Raw genomic sequence first — 18,569 nt, 5'->3', positions numbered from 1 at the left:
ATCTGAAAATAATAAAAGACAATAATAAAGACAAGTAAGTTACGGAGCAGGAAAGTACGATTATGAAAGTTACGAAATAAGAGTTTCAGTTCAAGTATGACTTTTCTAAATAGTACGTTTCCTAGTCCAAAAAGGACTCCTAATGAAAATAGGATTCTCAACTTATCACAAATGTTATAGAAATACCGATTAATGAAGACTCCTAATTTAACTAGGTTTCCTAGTTACACAAGGAATCCTACTCAAAATAAGACTCGACAATTTCTGTGTTTTCAACCTGTTTTAGCACCAAAATGCAACCAACGCCACTATAAACTTCTAACTAAACTAAATGACTCAATATTACAACAATAAGAGCTAAGCGAAATACAACTAGAGGTAAAAACATGTTAAGAACGTCGCACAAAGTGCTCATATCATATAACAGTAGCAAATTGACCCCGCCGTGACAAGTTTGACTGTAATAGCAACAAATAGAACTCACAATGATGAAACTTACAAGAGGCGTGGTAATTGAGTTGGGTGCTTGTGAGTTCTATAGAGATGGGATTGCATGATTTGGGTGAGGATTAAGGCAATGTGAGTGATAATTTGGGTATGAGAGATAATGCCTGCTCTCTTGCTTGAAGCTACTAGGTTTTTCTGGGTTGAGATGAGATGAGATGCAACAATAACTATCACCCTCTTTATAGTGGAGCTGGGAAGTGAAATGGAAACCCAAAGACTGCTGGTTCTTGGAACTCCTCTTCATCTTGCCGGAGAGATTCTTCAGTGTATAGGACGGTGCTGATAGATGAATAGGTTGGTGCTACTTAGGCATGGTTTCCCAAATCCCCTAAATCACGCTCTAAGAAATGGTAAGGGCGGAAAATCGAAGAAATATCTAGAGGATTTGCGCTCCCTGGTTTTCTGGTGTTGCCAAAAATGGCTGAGCACCAGTCTCAGCAGCAAAAGGAGAGAATGTGCCTTCTGTTTGAGGAAGAAACAACTGGGATGGATTTAGGCCATGGGTTATATGATGGGTTTTGAGCCAGAAATGGGCATTGACTTTATTGGGTTGAAGATCCTTTTCTCTACTAGCCTAATATCGAATTTAAAGCCACGTAATGCATGAATTTTGGTTCCCAAGCCCAAAATTTGTTTACGTGCTCTATTTCGATGATGGGCCTCACAAGCTCTGTTACCTTTCATACCACGACCCTCGTGTAAGCCTCAAACGTAGCTTGAGCCTACGTAAATCGCATGTGGATTGCATGTAAAAAGCGTGGTTGCCGCGACAAATTACAGTTATGAATCAGCTGAGTCTCCTTTTGGGCCATCTTGGGCCAAATAAAGCCCAATGTATTACTCGAAGCTCCATTTATTTACAAGCGCAAAGAAACGTGGAAATTTGGCTATCAATAGCGTAGTGCCACCTATCAAACTAACAGACTCGATGATGTCCATCTTTTGAGCTACGCCTTGCACGTCGGCGACAACCACACACGCGCAGCAACCGCTGGAAGATACTATTGTTTCTGCACCGCCTCCTCCGGCCGCCGTAGCTCAAGAATCTTAAGGAGTTTTGCTTGTCTCAGTCCCAGCAACATTCCCACAAAAGGAATCGAGCCAAATCGAAGTGTAAGTACTCGAATTAAGAATTTCAATTTCTAGGATCTGTGAATAGTGCCGATTGTATGTTCTTCATTGATTAGACTATTTAAACATGGATTTAGACTTTGTTATCAACTAGAAAGTTGTTAGAAATGTTGTTTAGATTGTGTTGGTGAAGTTTGGTGATCATTGATGGTCACAGAAAAAAGTGGCGGTGCCGCCACTGTCAGCGGTGTGTGGTGGCGTGTAGGGTAATGTTTCGAAGTAATGGTTTACTCTATTGTGATGTGTTCATTGAAACGAACGTTTACATAGGTCATTTGCATGTGTTATGTTAATTCATGAGTAAGTTAGTTATTGTTAAAGATTTGGTGATTCTAGGTTGAAATTGATGTCGGTTGTTTTCAAGAGTTTGACTATTCTCGGTTTTATTGTAGAGGGTTGTGTTGGGCATTTGTGTAGTATTAAGGTTGTTGTTCTCCGCGAACCTTGTTAAGTCAAGGAGTAAGGTTGTCGCTTTGGCAATCTTTATGTTTGGGGCTAAGAGTTACGTTCATTGTAGTTTGTTTGGTTTGGTTATTTAGTAAGTTCAATTGTTTCACTTAGGTGATTAAGTGGAAGTTTGTGTTTGATTTTGTGGAATAAAGTTGCAGTGAGCTTTAAGGTGAGTAAACCTCACCTTGTTTAACGTCACCATTGGCAGTGACTGAGTTCAATTATACTTACACTTTTTTCTATTTTAGTAAATTACTTCTTATAATTTATTTTGAGATTGTGATATATATTAAAATGGTGAATATAATGTACATATATTGACATTGTTTATATAGTAATGCTTTATTAATTGTGAGATTATATTGTGTATAATTTTGTTGGATTATATTGTGTGGAGGATGAGACCGAGAGAAAGTCAAATGTATCTCTCGGTAAATTGGATGTTTGTGGATGAAATAACTGTATAGTTGAAGGGTTTGTTTGACCAGAATGTAATGATATGTACGTTCTTGTAATGTTATGGTGCGTTTGTGAGTTTTATTGATTTCTTGAGTTGTGTTGGTGGACAAATGGATCGGGAGGGTAAGAGAGGTACCTTCCGGTAAAATGAATTTGTTGTGGGTGTGTTGATATTGTTGATGTGTTTGTGGTTGTGTGATTTTGTGGTGTGGCCTTAGTTGCAAGTTGTGATGTTGTTATGTTTGTTGTTTTTCTTTGTTTGTGTTAACGTAGTCCTTGGACCATTAACCAAAATAATCGTTTTAAAATATGTTGTTTTAAAATATATGAACTTAATCGACTATGGTTCATAGGTAAGTAAATGAGATTTTATAAAATTGTTTCAAAAGGTTTATGGTCAAGGACTATACTAAATGTTGGGTATCATTGTGTTGACGACGTGGGTTGTAGTATTGGTTTCTCATTTCTTTGATCTTATTGTATATTTAGTAATTTCTGTAACTACGCTATTATGCATGAATAACTAATTTTTCTTTTATGTTTGTCTTATATGTGTTTAGTGATTTTCTGAACTATGCTTTTATGCATGAATATTTTGTGCTTCTTTTTATGTGTAATCTCCTAAACTAAAAACTTATGCATGAATTATATTTTTTATATTTATTTGTTTAAGTGATATCCTGACTATGCTTTCATGCAGGATTCAGTAATTATTTTCTTGTATTTTCGTCTTATGTGAGTGGTGGTGTTGAGTTGTGGCATGTTGGGTTGTGTTGTGTGGTTATTGTTATTATTGTAAGGGAGGCGATGAGTTGGTCACAGTAATTCTAGAATTTGTGTTAAATGAGTTGTTTTAAGAGAGGCGATAAGTCGGTCGCAATAATCTCAGAAATTGTGTCGAGTGAGTTAAGTCATTTGATATTGTTTTAAGCAGTGAGTCTTGGGTGAGTTGGTCATGCGTGATTGTTGTTAAGATTGTTGAGGTTGTGGCTGTTGTCGTTGAGATGATGATGTTAAGTTGAGAACTTAACTGTGATTGAGATGTTGATCCATTACATACTGCCGTTGTTGCAAGATATGTTGATATAACTGTTGTTGTATATCTGTTGAGTAATTATTTGGTTTACTCATACAAACTGTAAAGTTTACCGGGTTCGTATTTGCAATCCCGGTGTACTAATCAATGGTGCAGAGGTTAGTGTTGTAGGACATACGTAGTAATAATGGATGGTTGAATAGCTTAGCAGCAGCTTGTTGTCTTGTATATGTTTTCCCTTTTAGTTTTGGTGAGGGTTGTGAGAAACAACAAATTATACTTATTTACTTGATGTAATTATGAGTTTTTGTTTTTAGTTGTAAACTGAGTTGTTGGAATGATATTCATCAACGGTAATGTAATTTCAATTGTATTGAGGTTATTTTAGAGTGTTAGCATCCTTAAATTTGAATGTTTACTGTTCAGAATTTAGGGATGTTACATGATGCCATTAAAATATTAGTTACATCTCTTTTGAAGCCTCTAAATTGTACATTTGACCTTATTCAAATGACACCATAATGATATACAAGCTGTCCATATATTCAAGGTTTGACTTAGTCAAACGTGAAGTATGCAAAATAAGTTGCTCACATATAGTTGAAGACATAGTTCCCCGCCGGACTCGGATCCTCTCCTGATAACTCTCTCCTAATATTGCCTCACAACAAAAGCTAAACCCTCCAATCGAAATTAAAGGTCTCGATCTCTCTAATTTTTATTTTAAAGATATCTCATCTATATCTTTCGCTTCCGCAATTTTTCGTCTTTTTAATCCTTTTTCCTTCTCTCTCATATCTTTGTTACTCGAAACGAATGTATGGTCTTCAGTCTTCACCAGCAAAGACCAAACACAAGTCTCTACAAAAACCCAAAATTCAATAAAAACCCAGATTTTATAGTAAGAACTTAGAACAGGTTCATGGAAAATTGGCAATGATATGGTCATCGGACTCGGCCACCTTGACGAGGGCCCATGTCAGTAGCTCCTTGCTATGGATTCAAGGTTTTTGCATGCCCACCGCAAAGCTTCTAACACCTTAACCTTGCTTTTCCTCATGCTTCCAGATCTTTGGAAACTAGTCCTACCAATTCAGAATTTCCATCTCTTCACAGTGAAGAACAATTCAAAGGCTCTTCATTCTTAATTAGTGAGCCCATAATTGGATATTACAGATTCAGCAAAATTAAATCAATCTGGAAAACATTTTCTTTCCCCAACTCTAAATTAGCTCAATGTTTTATTAAAAAAAATCAGCTTGATGAATTCGGGTTGGGGGAAAAAGAAGACAATGATATGTAAAGAAGGGAGTTAACTACAAAGTGTAAAATTGCACTTTAATTTCTTGAGAAACTTGGGTTAAGTTTTCGTAGATGAGAGAGAGGGTGAGAAACATGAGGGAGAAAGAAGAAAGAGACGAGAATGACGAGAATTTGTGGAAGAGAAAAAGTGATAGGGGAAAATTGTAAGTAGGACAAATCTTGGCCTTATATATGAAATGAACGGCTCAGATTCACTTATGAGGCATTATGAGGAGAGATTGATGAGGAGAGGATCAGAATCATTCCTCGACGTCTTTAAAATTCAAAATATAGAGTTTGAAGAGCTATCGGCTATCAATCACACTTATCCATCCAACTACTATTTTTAAGGTGTAGCAATGTAAAAGAGAAGGGGAGAGAGGCAGAAACATCAAAACGAACATAACAAACAAAGGATACAGACCCAAAGAGAAAACGCAGCCTAGGAGGAAGAAGAATGGCTACAGGTATATACGTCTGCCTTCCCTGTGATACAGGCCTCTTCATTTAATCCGTATACACCATGCATGTGCCGACCCTCTAATAGGTCCCTTGGTGATTTGTTATGCATATTGACGGCAAGAGTCACCATGCATTTGCTGCTCTCAAGTGCTCAAATACTTGACGCACCGGTCCATCGATTGAGTTTGCTACAAACAAGTCAAGACAGTTCATGAACAACCTCATGCAAGGTCCTCAGTTCAAAGCAATAGAAAATATGGCCATTCATGAACGACCAAAGTCTTAATGCAATTTCGGCTGTTGTAAATTCCATTAGAACAAAAGGCCGTTCATAAAACGACCAAAGTCTTAATGCAATTTCGGCTGTTGTAAATTCCATTAGAACAAAAGGCCGTTCATGAACGTGTTGGAGAGGAGAGATCCCACATCTAAGAAGTGACAAAGAAAATAAAGCTTATAAGTGGGTGGATAATAACCAATTGTACTGAGGCCTTTTATGATTAAAACCCAACACCTGTGATGTGGTTAAGTTTGGACAATATCGGTACAGTTGGTCCATAAGCCACACTTGTCGCTGTTTAACATGGTATCAGAGCGGGTCCCTCTTTAGTCGCGCCTCCAATCTGTCATAGGCCCGAGTTTGGTGTCACTTTGTCATGAGCCCAAGATGGGTGTCATTATCATGTCATCGGAGAGTTTCCGATTGGATGGTCACCAAATGTCGTTAGTTACTGAACCTTGGTTTATTTCGTCCCAGTATGTGGGATGTTAATCTGTCACGTGCAGACCTAAAAATTAGGTTACACGTGATGGGGCGTGTTGGAGAGGAGAGATCTCATCTAAGAAGTGACAAAGAAAATAAAGTTTATAAGTGGGTGGATGATAACCAATTGTACCGAGGTCTTTTATGATTAAAACCCAACACCTGTTAGGGGGCTAAGTTGGGAGAATATCGGTACAGTTAGTCCATAAACCACGTTTGTCGCTGTTTATCAGAACGACCTAGTTTCAATGTTAAAATACGTGCAGAAACACCGCTATGTTGTCGAAATCTCTGAAAATGGTTCCAGCCAACTACCTCCTCATGACCTTGCTCCACGGAGGTTCACAGCAATACATACGGACCTGGACACAAACCTTGTAAAATCAATAGACGAAACATGAATAATGAGAGTTTATTAAATGACAAGGCGCCAGATGTCTAGAAGCAAAGGAAACAAAACTAATTGAACTTTGCTTTCTCTCTTTTGTAACGGTGGTGAGTGCAAGAAGATATTGAGCAAAGTTTGTTCGTGCATGTTTACATAAGTATATATGATTTTGCAAAAATTGGAGACAAAACCCACCGCTTCATGCTTGTGATGATTCATTCATTTAATACGTATCGAGGACTGCTCCCAAAGAAGTTGGCTAATTAGTTAATGAGCAACAGTTTTCATTAATAAGTTAACTTAAGTAATCTGATATTCTGAAAATCACAAAGGCAGAGAACCAACACAAGAAGTATGTATGCATGGCTGCACCTATATTGAAATGTCAATTTATCCAATGTCAAAGCCGCAGAAGAAGAAGTACAATTGCGCAACAAAGACAAGTAGCCGACCGCTCAAAAATAAAAAATGTTGCACAGCCAGAGTGAGTTTGTCCTTCATGTATATTTCAGAAAAAGAAAGAGCAAGTAACAACAAGAAGCAAGTAAATCGATCCCTACAAGTCGTCAAAAGAGCACCAGAGAATCTAATTCAATTTTCTACAATGCAAATCAGGCTATGTGTGGCCAAATGTGTTGGCCTGGTGCAAGACAAAGGATCAGCTTTTGTCACATCCTGAATGCAAACAGTATATTTGAGATAATTTAACGATTAGTTGGAGTCGACTATGTTGACTTTATGTTGACTAAAGCTTTCCTAGTTTGACCAGGAGTCGACTATGTTGACCTTCTTTGACCTTTTATCAACTAATTCTCGGATAATCCGAAAACAGTCTAACTTTAGTTGTCGAATTATACTAAGCATGTTTTAAGGTTATTAAAGACACTTAGAAACATATCAACGATTTATTTGATTACCGGCACATTTTCTAAGTTAAAGAGTTCTTGCCAAATCGGACGGAAATCGGAACTATCATTTAATATTCGTTGCCAAGTCAAAATTATATTTTCACTAAGTTACCTCTAGTTAAAAAAGTAAAAGAGTATAAGTCATTTAGTAAAACAATAAAAAGGTAACTTAAATTAAACTGTAAAACAGTTGATAAAAAGTAAAATAGTAACTTTCTACCAGGGGTAGAAAGGTAATTCACAAGGTTAATAAATTGGTAAAAAGGTAACTCTGTAATAGTAAAAAAACAATTTTTCACCTTATTTCTCCGATTACGTTTCCGGCCTCCAATTCCAACTCCTATCAACACCAAAACAACATGCAATAGTTCTACTACTTTCAAATTAATGCAACAAATAAAGATTCCAAATACAAGCTAAAAGAATCAAGTCTTTACCCCCATTGAATCCCCAGAATGAAATATGAGTTGCTACTTCCATATTCCAAACTGCTGCACTTCTCCAAGCTACTGCTACTGCCTTGAAATCTTCCTAGGTCTCGCCTTGGTCGTTAAAACGTCAAGGACTGAAAGAATGGGTTTGCTAGAAAAGTGGATTCATTGGAAAAAGGAATACAGAGAATGGAAGGTTTAATTGAATTGGGAATTTTGAAATAGAGATTGGCTTACCCAAAGAGATCAAAAGGAATGGGCTGAGCCTTGACTGCTAGTCGGAATCCCCAAGTCTCCATGGCGGAGGAGTGGTGGTGATACGGCATGAAGAAAAAGAAATCGGATTAGGCTTTGAATAATTGAATCACATGTTTTCAAGGTATAACTGAACCAAGAAAGAGATATAGGAGTTGGCTATACCGATAAAATTCTGATAAGCTCGTCGGAACTGTGAGAGTTATTGGAATCCACGGAAGCTTGGGCAGTTTTCCGATGAGGCTAAGAATTGGGATTAGTTAATAATCAATGGGTATCGGTGAGTAGAGAATGAAAAGGAGAATGTGATGTTGTGATTGCATGTGGTGGAATCGCCGAACGGTGGCGTTGAGAGGTTGAGAATGTGGTAGCGGTGGAGCTCGGTGGAAAGAATGAAGGTATTCTCTCTCTCTCTCTCTCTCTCTCTCTCTCTCTCTCTCTCTCTCTCTCTCTCTCTCTCTCTCTCTCTCTGTTGTCGAACAGAGGAGGAGAAAACGAAAAGAGAGGGAGAGTTAAAGAAATTAAATGGAAGAATAATTTGGGCCTAATCTTGGGCTCGGGCCATTTTTCCAAGAAAAGATGAGTTGGGCTTTTTCTAAAGCCTAGAACCAATTGTTATGAATTGATCCGACGGTTGAAAAACGACGATGTTAAATCGACCACTAGTGTTAAGTCACATAAAATGAATTTAGGTAAAATATTTTAGAACAAAAGAAAATAATTTATAAAGTCAGTAGAAATAAATTTAAGTGTCAGAAACGTTCATGGCGACGTGTGGTTTCATATCAACGTATTAAATTACGTTATTCGACAAGTGTCGATTAATTAGTCCTAATGTGTCGGTTAAACGAGATTAAAAATCTCGAGTATTACAACTTTCTGACTCATTGGACCTCCTACAAAAGAAATGGAAGCAAGCCCACTAACCAAATGTCACTAAATTTCGAGGCCCGTTGCAAAGTCTGGCAGACACTACCAAATTAGGTGTCCAAATGAAATATGCTTAACGGATTCAAATTCGTCATATATCCGTTGAGTTCAAATGTTGGTATAAAACCAAAAGCCTAAATCAATGAACTACGGTCGGTTTGATCCCTCAAATGGTACATAAGCAATTTAGCAACCCACTAGATGCAACCACATGTCCAAATAGAATCACTGACTCCGTCAGTCAAATTTAGCAACCCACATGTCCAAACAGAATCACTGACTCCGTCAGTCAAATTCGCCCACAATGGGTACGTCTAGCGACCCACTAGATGCAACCACATGTCCAAACAAAATTCTTGACCACCAATGGACTATGATCGGTTTGATCCCACAATGTGTACGTAGGCAATCTAGCGACCCACTAGATGCAACCACATGTCTAAACAAAATCCCTGACCACCAGTCAAATTCGCCCTCAAATCCAAACAGAATCTCTTATACCACCAGTCATATTCGGCCAGTCCCAAATAAATCACTGACTGCAGTCACATTCTCCCAACACCAGAAAAATCATATCCATTCTCAAAATCCAAGGGCTCTAAACCCGCATCCTAAATGCAAAATTCAATCCTTGGTTCACTTACACCAAATTGGTCTCAAACACTACTCATTCTAAAATCATAGTCTTCTAATGTGTCATTCACGCATTGAAACTCCTAAATTACGAGTACCCATTCAAATTTCCAGGTGCAGTCGCAAAATCAAACAAACATCCCCCATATTTGGTTTCATCATAAATGGAATCAAAGGGTATTTCCGTACAAATAAGGAATTGTAATTAAGAGACATTTTTTGTCTTGAATAAGTTGAACCCGAAATAATTAAAACTCTATTCACTATATAAATATGAGTGAAATTATGTTGGGTGACATTTTCACTCACTACTTGCACAATTTTACTCAACAGCCACCGGATATGGAGTTGAAAACTTTTGGTTTTTCTCTAGCGCATGAGGCGCTTTCTATAGCTTATGGCATTTAGAAAATCAGTTGGTCTAATGTTTTTTGTGTCATACTTTTAATGATTCAAATATTTAAACATCTTTAAAAGTACTTTAAAGTTCAAAATAATTGTACCCAACGTCGATTTCAGGTTGATGATGTAGCCATGTAAGTGGGGAGAACCCTGTCATTTGGTCCCGATGAGCTTCCAAGTTCGAATGTCGTTTTTTCTCTACTGAAGTTACATTAAGGAGAAAAAAGACAAAACTTGAGATGGATGTCGGGTTACAGCCAAGTAAGAGTCAACAGATATGAACAGTAATGTTGAAGCCCATTGACTAACCCCAAGAAAGAAAGCCCAGAAACTGACAAACAAATAACGGCTAGTTTAAACATTGCAGTTTCCAGTAGCAAGAAAATAACAAAATCGGAAGAAAAAAAACCCAAACAAAAAACCCTCCCTCTTTATAAAAGCGCCACAAAAATTTACCCAAACCCTCACTCAGGCCTTCGCCTCTCTCTTATAAAAGATCAGAAACTCCCTTTCGGCTTCCCACCCCAACTCTCTCAGTCTTCTTCCCTCTCTCTCTCTCTCTCTCCAGAACTTACCAGGTGATCTTTCTCTCTCTTCCATATCCACTCCCTCCTCGAATTTCACTGACATTTTAATATTGTTTAATTTATTTTATATAAATGATAGGTTTATATGCAGCATTCTTCTGATTTTTCGTTTACTTTTGCCGTAAGGTACTCGATAAATGCTGTAATGGGGTTATAGTGCTGTAAATTTACAATTATCAAATGGGTATGGGGGCTTGGGGCTGTTGTTGTTCTTTATTTCAGAATTGCAATATTTGGTTGGAAGGGGTTTTGAAATGAGTGAGATGGTGGGTCGGACCCAAAAAAAAAGAGGTTCCATGGATGATGGTGAGGTCCTGATGGTGATGGGTTATGGATGCTTGGTTATGTTTAAGACTTGTATATAATTATTAGTGATGAAGTGAATTGAGTTACCAGTGGTGTATATTTATTTTTTGTTTCTTGTTCTGAAAGGCATTAGTTCACATGGCAGTTGGGGCTGATTGTGATGAATCCAGGCATTTGTGAAGAATCAGGACACTGACATTCTGTCTTTATTCACCCAAAATATACCCACTTTGTACTCTCATCAGAGAGAAGCGGAAGAAAATGGAGTTGTATAACAATGCAAAGGAGTCTTTGGCCTGCATACCGAATCCGAAACAAAAGAAAGTTGAAGCGGAGAAGAATGTGACTGAAACTACCTCTGACTGCATATTGAATCCGAAACAAAAGATAGTCGAGGTGGAGAAGAATGCGAAAGAAACTACCGTGGCCTGCAAACAGAATCCAAAACAAGGCAAGAGACACAAAATCTATGTTTTTGGTCTGGAGCACACAGTTGTCGTGAGAGATATGAAGGATATTCAGGAGAAATTGAAGAAGAGCACATATGAAAGAGTGACTTTCATTTGTAAAAGAGTAAAGGAGACACTCGGGAGTCCCGAGAAGTATACTGAATTCTTGAAGCAATTTCACATGTACGCCAGTGGAGTGATAGACGCAACGGAGTTCTTGAACTTGATCGATGACTTAGTTCAAGCAGATCAAAGTCTTATGCATGATTTTGATGAGTTTTTGGAGCACTATGACAAGGTAGATGCATTGGTTTCTCTGAATTTCGGACTAGAGGTAGGACTGTGAGTTGTTGAATTGTTTCGACCAGGTCCTGTAGGCGTATCTGTTACTGTAGCAGTCTGTATATAACCCTCCCTCGGTGGGCTAGTTTAAATTTGTTGTCTGTAGGTTTTCTGTTGAATGTACTTTTAGTTTGGGTTCTGTATCGGCGGGTTCTTTTTGTCAAGAACTCAGTGATTTAATTTCAATGAGAATGCTTTGAGAAATCAAGATGACTTAGTTCTGTCATTTCCTACTTCCTCTTGCAATCCAAGCCAATTATTTGGAAACCTTTTGAACCAAATATGCTAGTCCTAACGAAGACTGTCAATGCTCGATGAACTTTTCGACTAGTTGCTCCAGTAGAAAGGCTTCCCACTTTATAACCTTGAAGCAAGCGGAAAATTTAGACTTCGAGTCGACATTGTTGAACCCAGAAAACACGATCCTCACTCCCGGCCCTGAGGCAAGGCAGAATAGGCACCAGTCTAGGGCCTCAATTTTTGGGGGCCTCAATAAAAAATTTTGTATGCATGCATTTTTTTAAAGAAAAATCAAAAAGAAAATTCTTTTTAATTATATATGAATTATGCAATAATCACTGATTATATATATATATATATATATCTCTCTTACTTATTACAATGCATGAGTTATCCAATAGTCATTGATAATATCTCTTTATTTCTTATTACAATTTTTTTCTTTTAATCAATTTAAGGCATAAAAACCTTCACAATTCATGTTTTTTCTTTTTCAATCCAAGGCATAAGATATAAGATTTTTGAACCTCTTTATTTTGTATTTTCTATTTTTGATTTTTTTTCTTTTTCTTTTTTAGTTGAGATAAAATTTCATTATCGTAATTAATTGAAAACGTAGGACTTCTAAGCCATTTATATGCTTAGAATAATAAATTTATTTTTCTTTATTTGTACAGATTTTAGATTTGTCCATGCTTCAACTTTCAACAATAAACTATTAACAATTAGGATTTTTTTTTCGTATTTATTTTGGGGCCTCAAATTTTTTTTTTTTTTGCCTTGAGCCTCCATGCACACATGGCCGGCCCTGACGACACTATCAAAATTTTGGAATGGCATTTTGAGTCTCAGCTATGGATGCACATCAGATAGAGTTAGCAGTAATGCAGTGCAAGTTCGTGAAGATGCAGATTGAGTTGGAGGTCGTTCGCTTCTCTTACTTTTGTTAACTAAAATGTTTTAATTTACTATCCAAAATTTTACCCAAACTCACGAGGCTCTGTTGGTTTGGCTCCAGAGTTCTATATCAAATCCAACGAGCTAAAGTAGCAAATTTTGGTGCCGTGTGCCCCAAGCTTTTCTGGTTCCTGACCTTTTCCTTCTCTTCTTGTCGAATTGAACATGTGAAACATAATGTCAAGAAAACTAAGAATTTGTTCTCATAAGGACACCGAATTTTTAAAGGTCTATGCGCACACGAGGCATGTTGGTAGTGAAAATAACCTGGGAAGGTTTTGCTTGGTCAATCAAGGACCTGTATTAGGGCTGTCAACTCCGACACGACTCGAAACCCGCACAAAATAAAACGGGTTGAACCCGCACTATTAAAAAACGGGTCAGCAGCATGTCAACCCGCCATGACCCATTTAATAAACGGGTCAACAACAGATTAATCTGTTAACACGAAATGAACCCGTATGACACGTTTAATAAAAAAGTCGACCTAAATTATATATAAAATATCCGTACACAAACTATTTGAAAATAGTAACATTATATGTATATAAGAATTTAATAAGTCTTTTTTCATTTTGAACTAGAATTTTGAATAATCATTGAATTATTTTTTATTTAGTTGGTTATCTTATCTAAAACAACATTCTATATTTATTAAATGAGTTAAACGGGTTAAAAACGGATAACCGTTTAATGAATAGGTTGAGTTTGAGTTTAAGTTTTTGATACGATTATTAAATGGGTTGAGTTTGAGTTTACATTTTATGACACCCTAGATACCTTAACCTAACACAAACTCATCCCAACACAACCCACTGACAGCCTAGCCTGTACATTATAAGTTGATCAGATGAGAAGAACTGCTCTAAAAATATATATAAAAAAAAAGATTTAGAAGAACACAGCAAAAACCATGAAAATATCTCTCGAAAGTCCGCAGGTTACATTTTGTCTCCGGTCTCCCTTTCCATGTATATTCAATTCGAGTTTCTCATGGCGTTTGGATGGTCCATGAGGTGTTTATAATTAATAGGAAGATAACGTATTCGCTGCTGTAAGCGAATTAGATCCCATCCTGTGCAAGTCCAGTCTTCCTATGAATGCAAACCTGTGATTGGTATAAATATGAAAATGGCAAGGTGCTGCACTAAAATCTTGCACCAGGGTAAGAATACAAATGATTCATTTACAATGCAGATTAACTTACAGAGACAAAACTGGTACATCAGAAACCAAATCACGTGTCAATATAATCTACAGACTGAATGGTCCTTACAAGCTCCTTCAAATTGCCCAGGACATGCCGTGGCCCTAAGCTTTTTACACCAATGTAATTCAGAAGCTGTTCTAAATCCTACACCAGACAAAATTTCTGATGTCAACTTAAATACGAGTTGAAAGTAGAAATCCAACCATAATATTATATATGGTTGAGAAAATTACATTTAGCAAAACAAAATAAATAAATCATTACCCTCATTAACAAAAGAGAAAGCAAGAAGTAAAAGAAAAATAATTGTATGCATGAATTATACCTAAAGTTAAACAAAAGAATCATATTACTATTAGTTTTTAGTTTTAATACTACAAAGTTTCAGAGATTCCAAGACATAGTTGCCCAAATCACAAAGTATTAAAAGTACACAGTATACACCATAAGACTCTTGGGAATCTCCCATGAATCTACATGAGCTCTATCAACAGTATCAAGTCAGAGCCCGACTCTTAGGAGTAGTGTTACTCTACTAGTAGGTCATACGTTAATTTTTTATACAAAGAAAAAGGATGACCTCCAATTCATACCAACATAAAATTCATATAGATCAACTGTTAGCTCAAAATCAAATGGGTTACATTCACTTAAGAAAATGCGCACGCACACACAAAAATTGACGCTACTTCCCTACTCCAACACTCCAATAAACAAACTGAACTTTTAAATCGAGGATGGTGATAAAGGGAACTACAGTATTGCAGATTGTATTGATTTACAACAAATATGTAATCAGTTATTTTCTCGTCTTTATACCTTGACTCTATTCTACATCAAATTGGTTTTAGGGAAAACCTTGTATACTACATTACTAACTTATGGGCTTCTATTATTACCAATAATCGCATTTCAAAGTGGCTGACAAGATAAGAACCAGATCCACATAAATGTAAAATGTTCAGTAAGTATTATGGACACATGACTATATACATAGAAAACTGCACCTTGTTTAGTAAGAATACAGCATAAGCTGCTCTTGTTGTGTCTTGACCATCTAAAAAGAGTGGGAACTCCACATGTTTTACATCCAAGGAAACCACTGTATTTGACGTTAAATCAGATGTTGAAGGGTCTACGAATGGTCCATAATCAATAATATAGGAATGGGAACCACCCAAGCGCAAAGGATAACGCAATGGAACTTTTAAGTAGGAGGCTATAAGGCAAACAGCCTGCATTCAAAACCAATGTAATAGATGATCTTACTTAATGTAACATAGGTGCAAAAACAGATAGCATTATATATATATATATATATAAGGATGTCATAATGACAACTTGAAGTAAAGATTCTAATGCGTCATGTATGAAGCAATAAACTATACCAAAGAAAGAAAAGTACTACTCACATAACCAACATATCCTAGGGCTGTTGCAGACTTCTGAACCTCTTTCTTGTCCGTGAAGAAACTCGTCATTTTAAATGGCAGCATAGTCAAATGCAAACCTAAAATTGTCAATGTCCCCTGATTTGCAGGTTTAAATCGAGCAGAATTCCCTGGAAAAATTAGAAAGAATCAGATAAAAATAACAATCTGATCAAAGTCACAGCAGGATATCACGCCAAAGGTTATCGGCCTCATTGTTAAAAAAAAAAAATTCAATTCAGAAGCCAATTCAACAATATTCTTCTTTCATAGTTTTCCAGGGTCATTCAAACAATTCAGAGAATCTTGAGTTTGCAATGGACATTTCTAAGACAATGAAAGAAAAAAAAAAGATAATCCAAGAAAACAACGAAGAAAAAAAATTCATAACCACATATATACATAAGAACTTTTCAGTATCAAATAGATTCAATACATATACCTTCATACTCAAGCTAATCAAACACAAGGAAAAACACATGGGAACAAAGATTCATTTCATGAGAAACTGAGACAGCAAATCTTATGGAAGTTTCAGTACCAAATGTGACTAAATCATAGCCATGATGTCCAAAACTTCATGAATGTGGTTAAATTCCTTAACAGAGTCAGATTTCCTTCAAGCATCAGTTTTTCTTTTATTTTCTATTCTTTTCTTTTCTTTATTCGTTCCATCTCTCTTACTGTCTTTTTTTTACAGGTCATTTTTTTTCTGGGATAATATCAATATCATTTGGTAACAAATCACTAGTAATACCTGATCTACTAGTGTTAGGAAATGATTCAAGCTCCTGTTCGTGTGCTGGACCCATAGTGAACTTCACAGGATACAATAATGAAACTTGTGTTATCATATTTTGTTGTCTTCTTCTTAGCATCTTTTGCAAGTTTTTAAGGCGAATATATCCATTTTCTCCGGAAAGTAGCTGATTTGACTCCTGTAGTATAAGCATAATTAGATTTTCACCATACAAAATATATATATCTAAAATGTTAAATTCAACCCATAAACACAGAAAATAGAAAAGAGGAGAAAATAAAAGGATTAAGTAAAGAATACAACATTGACTGTTGAAATTGACCAAAACAATATTGTAAAGAAGAAAAACAAAAGACAAAAAAATGCATATATATTACGTATGTATAACTATCTATCATAAGAAATGGAACAGGACAATCTTCCTGGATATATAGGACTAGTTTAGTAATGATGAAGAAAAAGAAGAAGAATATGCAATTCAAAAGGCAACCCAATTTAAGCTTAAAATCAGGGGTAGTGAGGACAAAGTATGAAGCTTGAAAGAAACCTATCAGGCTATCACTACAGGGATGTATGTCGTGAATGATGGTTATTACTTAGTGAACAAGAGATTTTAAAAAAAAAGGAGTTGAGGATTTAAAAAGTTTAGCAAACTTGTCCAACACTAGACATTATGATCAAAATTTCTATAACATGATTCATAACAGGGTTGACTGATGTTGCAAAGAGAATCAGATCCCAAAGTATGAAAGCGGATGACATGGCTGAGGCTTGTTGTTTGCTCTCACATTCCAAGTGTGGCCTTTTGATGGTATAGTTAAATTTTGCCACCATGCAAAACTCTCAAAATAAAATAGCACAGTAGAATTGGAGTTCTCTTATCCAGCACAACACACTGCTAAAAACTAACATAGATAAGAGATATGTAGATATAATCTTCGATTATTGCAAACTCACCCACGTTTTGGTACATAATGATTATATATTTTACCTCCAGGCGCTTCCTAGCTACTGATAGAGCCGTCCCAGCAACCAATAGCGATCTTAACTCTGTACTGAGCTGTCCCTCTTTCTTTTTTGTTTCCTCCACAGCAAGCATAGAATGCATAGACAAGTTTCTCATCACCACTTTTCTAGCCTCCAGTTTCTGCTTCATCTCCTCAAGCTCATTCGATCGATTTAATGACTCAGCTTCAACCTGCCATCAGTGTTGCCACCCGCTAACCCGCGGGCTAATCAATTAAGGCTCAATAAATCATGTAACAACACAATATGCCAATGACAACTCGGCGCAAAATCATAATAAACTTCAATTTAGTCCTAACTCCTCACTCTCTAATGCACTCACCTGAGAACTGAGAACCTTTACATAAGCATTGTTCTTCTATTTCCTTACCAAAAGTCAATATTCCATGATGACTCTTCTAATGTTAGATTCACTCAAAAATCGAACCTAGTAAGCATTAAACACACTTCTAAAAGTCATAACCTCCCAAAGACCTCCTTTCATAATTTCATAGCACTAAATTCAGCTGAAACTAACTAGATGAATCAAACTAAGAAGTACAAATCTATGCCTTCAACATTGAATTTGATCCAAATAAGCAACTAACAACTCTGCTAACAACTCCAATCCCTAATGTATAGGATCTCAGCATTGAAACCCTACCTCAATGAGAGAGTGGAGCTTGAGCTGAAGACTCTGCTTCTTCTCCTGAGCTTCTTTGAGCGCAGATGACAGACTCCAAAGCCTCGCAAGCTCCTGCTCGAATTCCTCCCATTCTATTACCTTCACCTTCTCGCGATCGCTCTTGGTCTTATCGCCGGGCCTTCGGTTGCGTTCCATTAAGAAGAAGAAGAAGAAGAAGAAGAAGAGGGAGAAGTAGGCGCGGCTTTGAGTTGGAGAGGGGGCCGGAGGGCGGACTTCATCGTCGGAGAGTCGCCAGTTAGGGTTCCGAGAACATTTGGGTGCGATTTGATTTCTCGGGGTGAAAAGGTGAATGGAATTTTCTGGAGACCGGTTGGTGTTGGTACTCCAAAACAGAAGAAGAAGAATAACAGGTACTTAAGAAGAGGATATAAAGGTCATTACACTCCTGAGGATGTATGATGTATATTATTGTATAATAATCATACAATAATAATACTAGTGTACCAAAAAAGTACAATTTTAAGTAGCACGGATACGAAGTGTCGGACATAATACGGTATGTGGACATGTTAAATGAAAA

General features: G+C 36.8%; 2 protein-coding genes and 1 pseudogene across 5 annotated transcripts; 2 read left to right on the top strand and 1 right to left on the bottom strand.

Moving 5' to 3' along the window:
- LOC126792213 (F-box protein FBW2-like) overlaps window positions 1–18,569 on the top strand; it is a 75,026-nt pseudogene that overhangs the window by 27,069 nt on the left and 29,388 nt on the right.
- LOC126792640 (uncharacterized) lies at window positions 10,542–11,882 on the top strand. 2 transcript variants are annotated; one of them, XM_050519084.1, is made up of 2 exons: window positions 10,542–10,635; window positions 11,096–11,882. In XM_050519084.1, exon 2 carries the CDS (start codon window positions 11,212–11,214, stop codon window positions 11,743–11,745), a length of 534 nt encoding a protein of 177 aa, XP_050375041.1. In that variant the 5' UTR covers window positions 10,542–10,635; window positions 11,096–11,211; the 3' UTR covers window positions 11,746–11,882. The 2 variants fall into 2 exon arrangements, with proteins under 2 accessions (XP_050375041.1, XP_050375040.1); XM_050519083.1 differs by having other exon boundaries at window positions 10,554–10,635; window positions 11,077–11,882.
- On the bottom strand, window positions 13,850–18,355 carry LOC126792639 (uncharacterized). Of its 3 annotated transcripts, none has more exons than XM_050519082.1 (6): window positions 18,008–18,143; window positions 17,330–17,570; window positions 16,336–16,516; window positions 15,561–15,709; window positions 15,156–15,383; window positions 13,850–14,292 (listed from the first exon to the last, which is right to left on the bottom strand). In XM_050519082.1, the coding sequence occupies exons 2-6, from the start codon at window positions 17,492–17,494 to the stop codon at window positions 14,176–14,178; spliced, it is 840 nt and encodes a 279-aa protein (XP_050375039.1). In that variant the 5' UTR covers window positions 17,495–17,570; window positions 18,008–18,143; the 3' UTR covers window positions 13,850–14,175. The 3 variants fall into 3 exon arrangements, with proteins under 3 accessions (XP_050375039.1, XP_050375038.1, XP_050375037.1); XM_050519081.1 differs by having other exon boundaries at window positions 13,851–14,292; window positions 17,330–17,558; window positions 18,008–18,155; XM_050519080.1 differs by having other exon boundaries at window positions 13,853–14,292; window positions 17,330–17,536; window positions 18,008–18,355.

The sequence above is a fragment of the Argentina anserina genome, chromosome 4, assembly GCF_933775445.1.
Source record: "Argentina anserina chromosome 4, drPotAnse1.1, whole genome shotgun sequence".
NCBI classification, from domain to species: Eukaryota; Viridiplantae; Streptophyta; class Magnoliopsida; order Rosales; family Rosaceae; genus Argentina; species Argentina anserina.
This window is presented reverse-complemented; position numbering and strand designations above follow the sequence as displayed.

Excerpts from the sequence above, each read along its gene's own strand:
- LOC126792639 (XM_050519080.1), bottom strand. The coding sequence starts at position 18,184 with ATGGAACGCAACCGAAGGCCCGGCGATAAGACCAAGAGCGATCGCGAG. Across the intron at positions 17,537-18,007 it reads AGCTCCACTCTCTCATTGAG|GTTGAAGCTGAGTCATTAAA; the intron begins GTAGGGTTTCAA and ends CACTGATGGCAG. Across the intron at positions 15,384-15,560 it reads CCCTAGGATATGTTGGTTAT|GCTGTTTGCCTTATAGCCTC; the intron begins GTGAGTAGTACT and ends TTTTGAATGCAG.
- LOC126792640 (XM_050519084.1), top strand. The coding sequence starts at position 11,212 with ATGGAGTTGTATAACAATGCAAAGGAGTCTTTGGCCTGCATACCGAAT.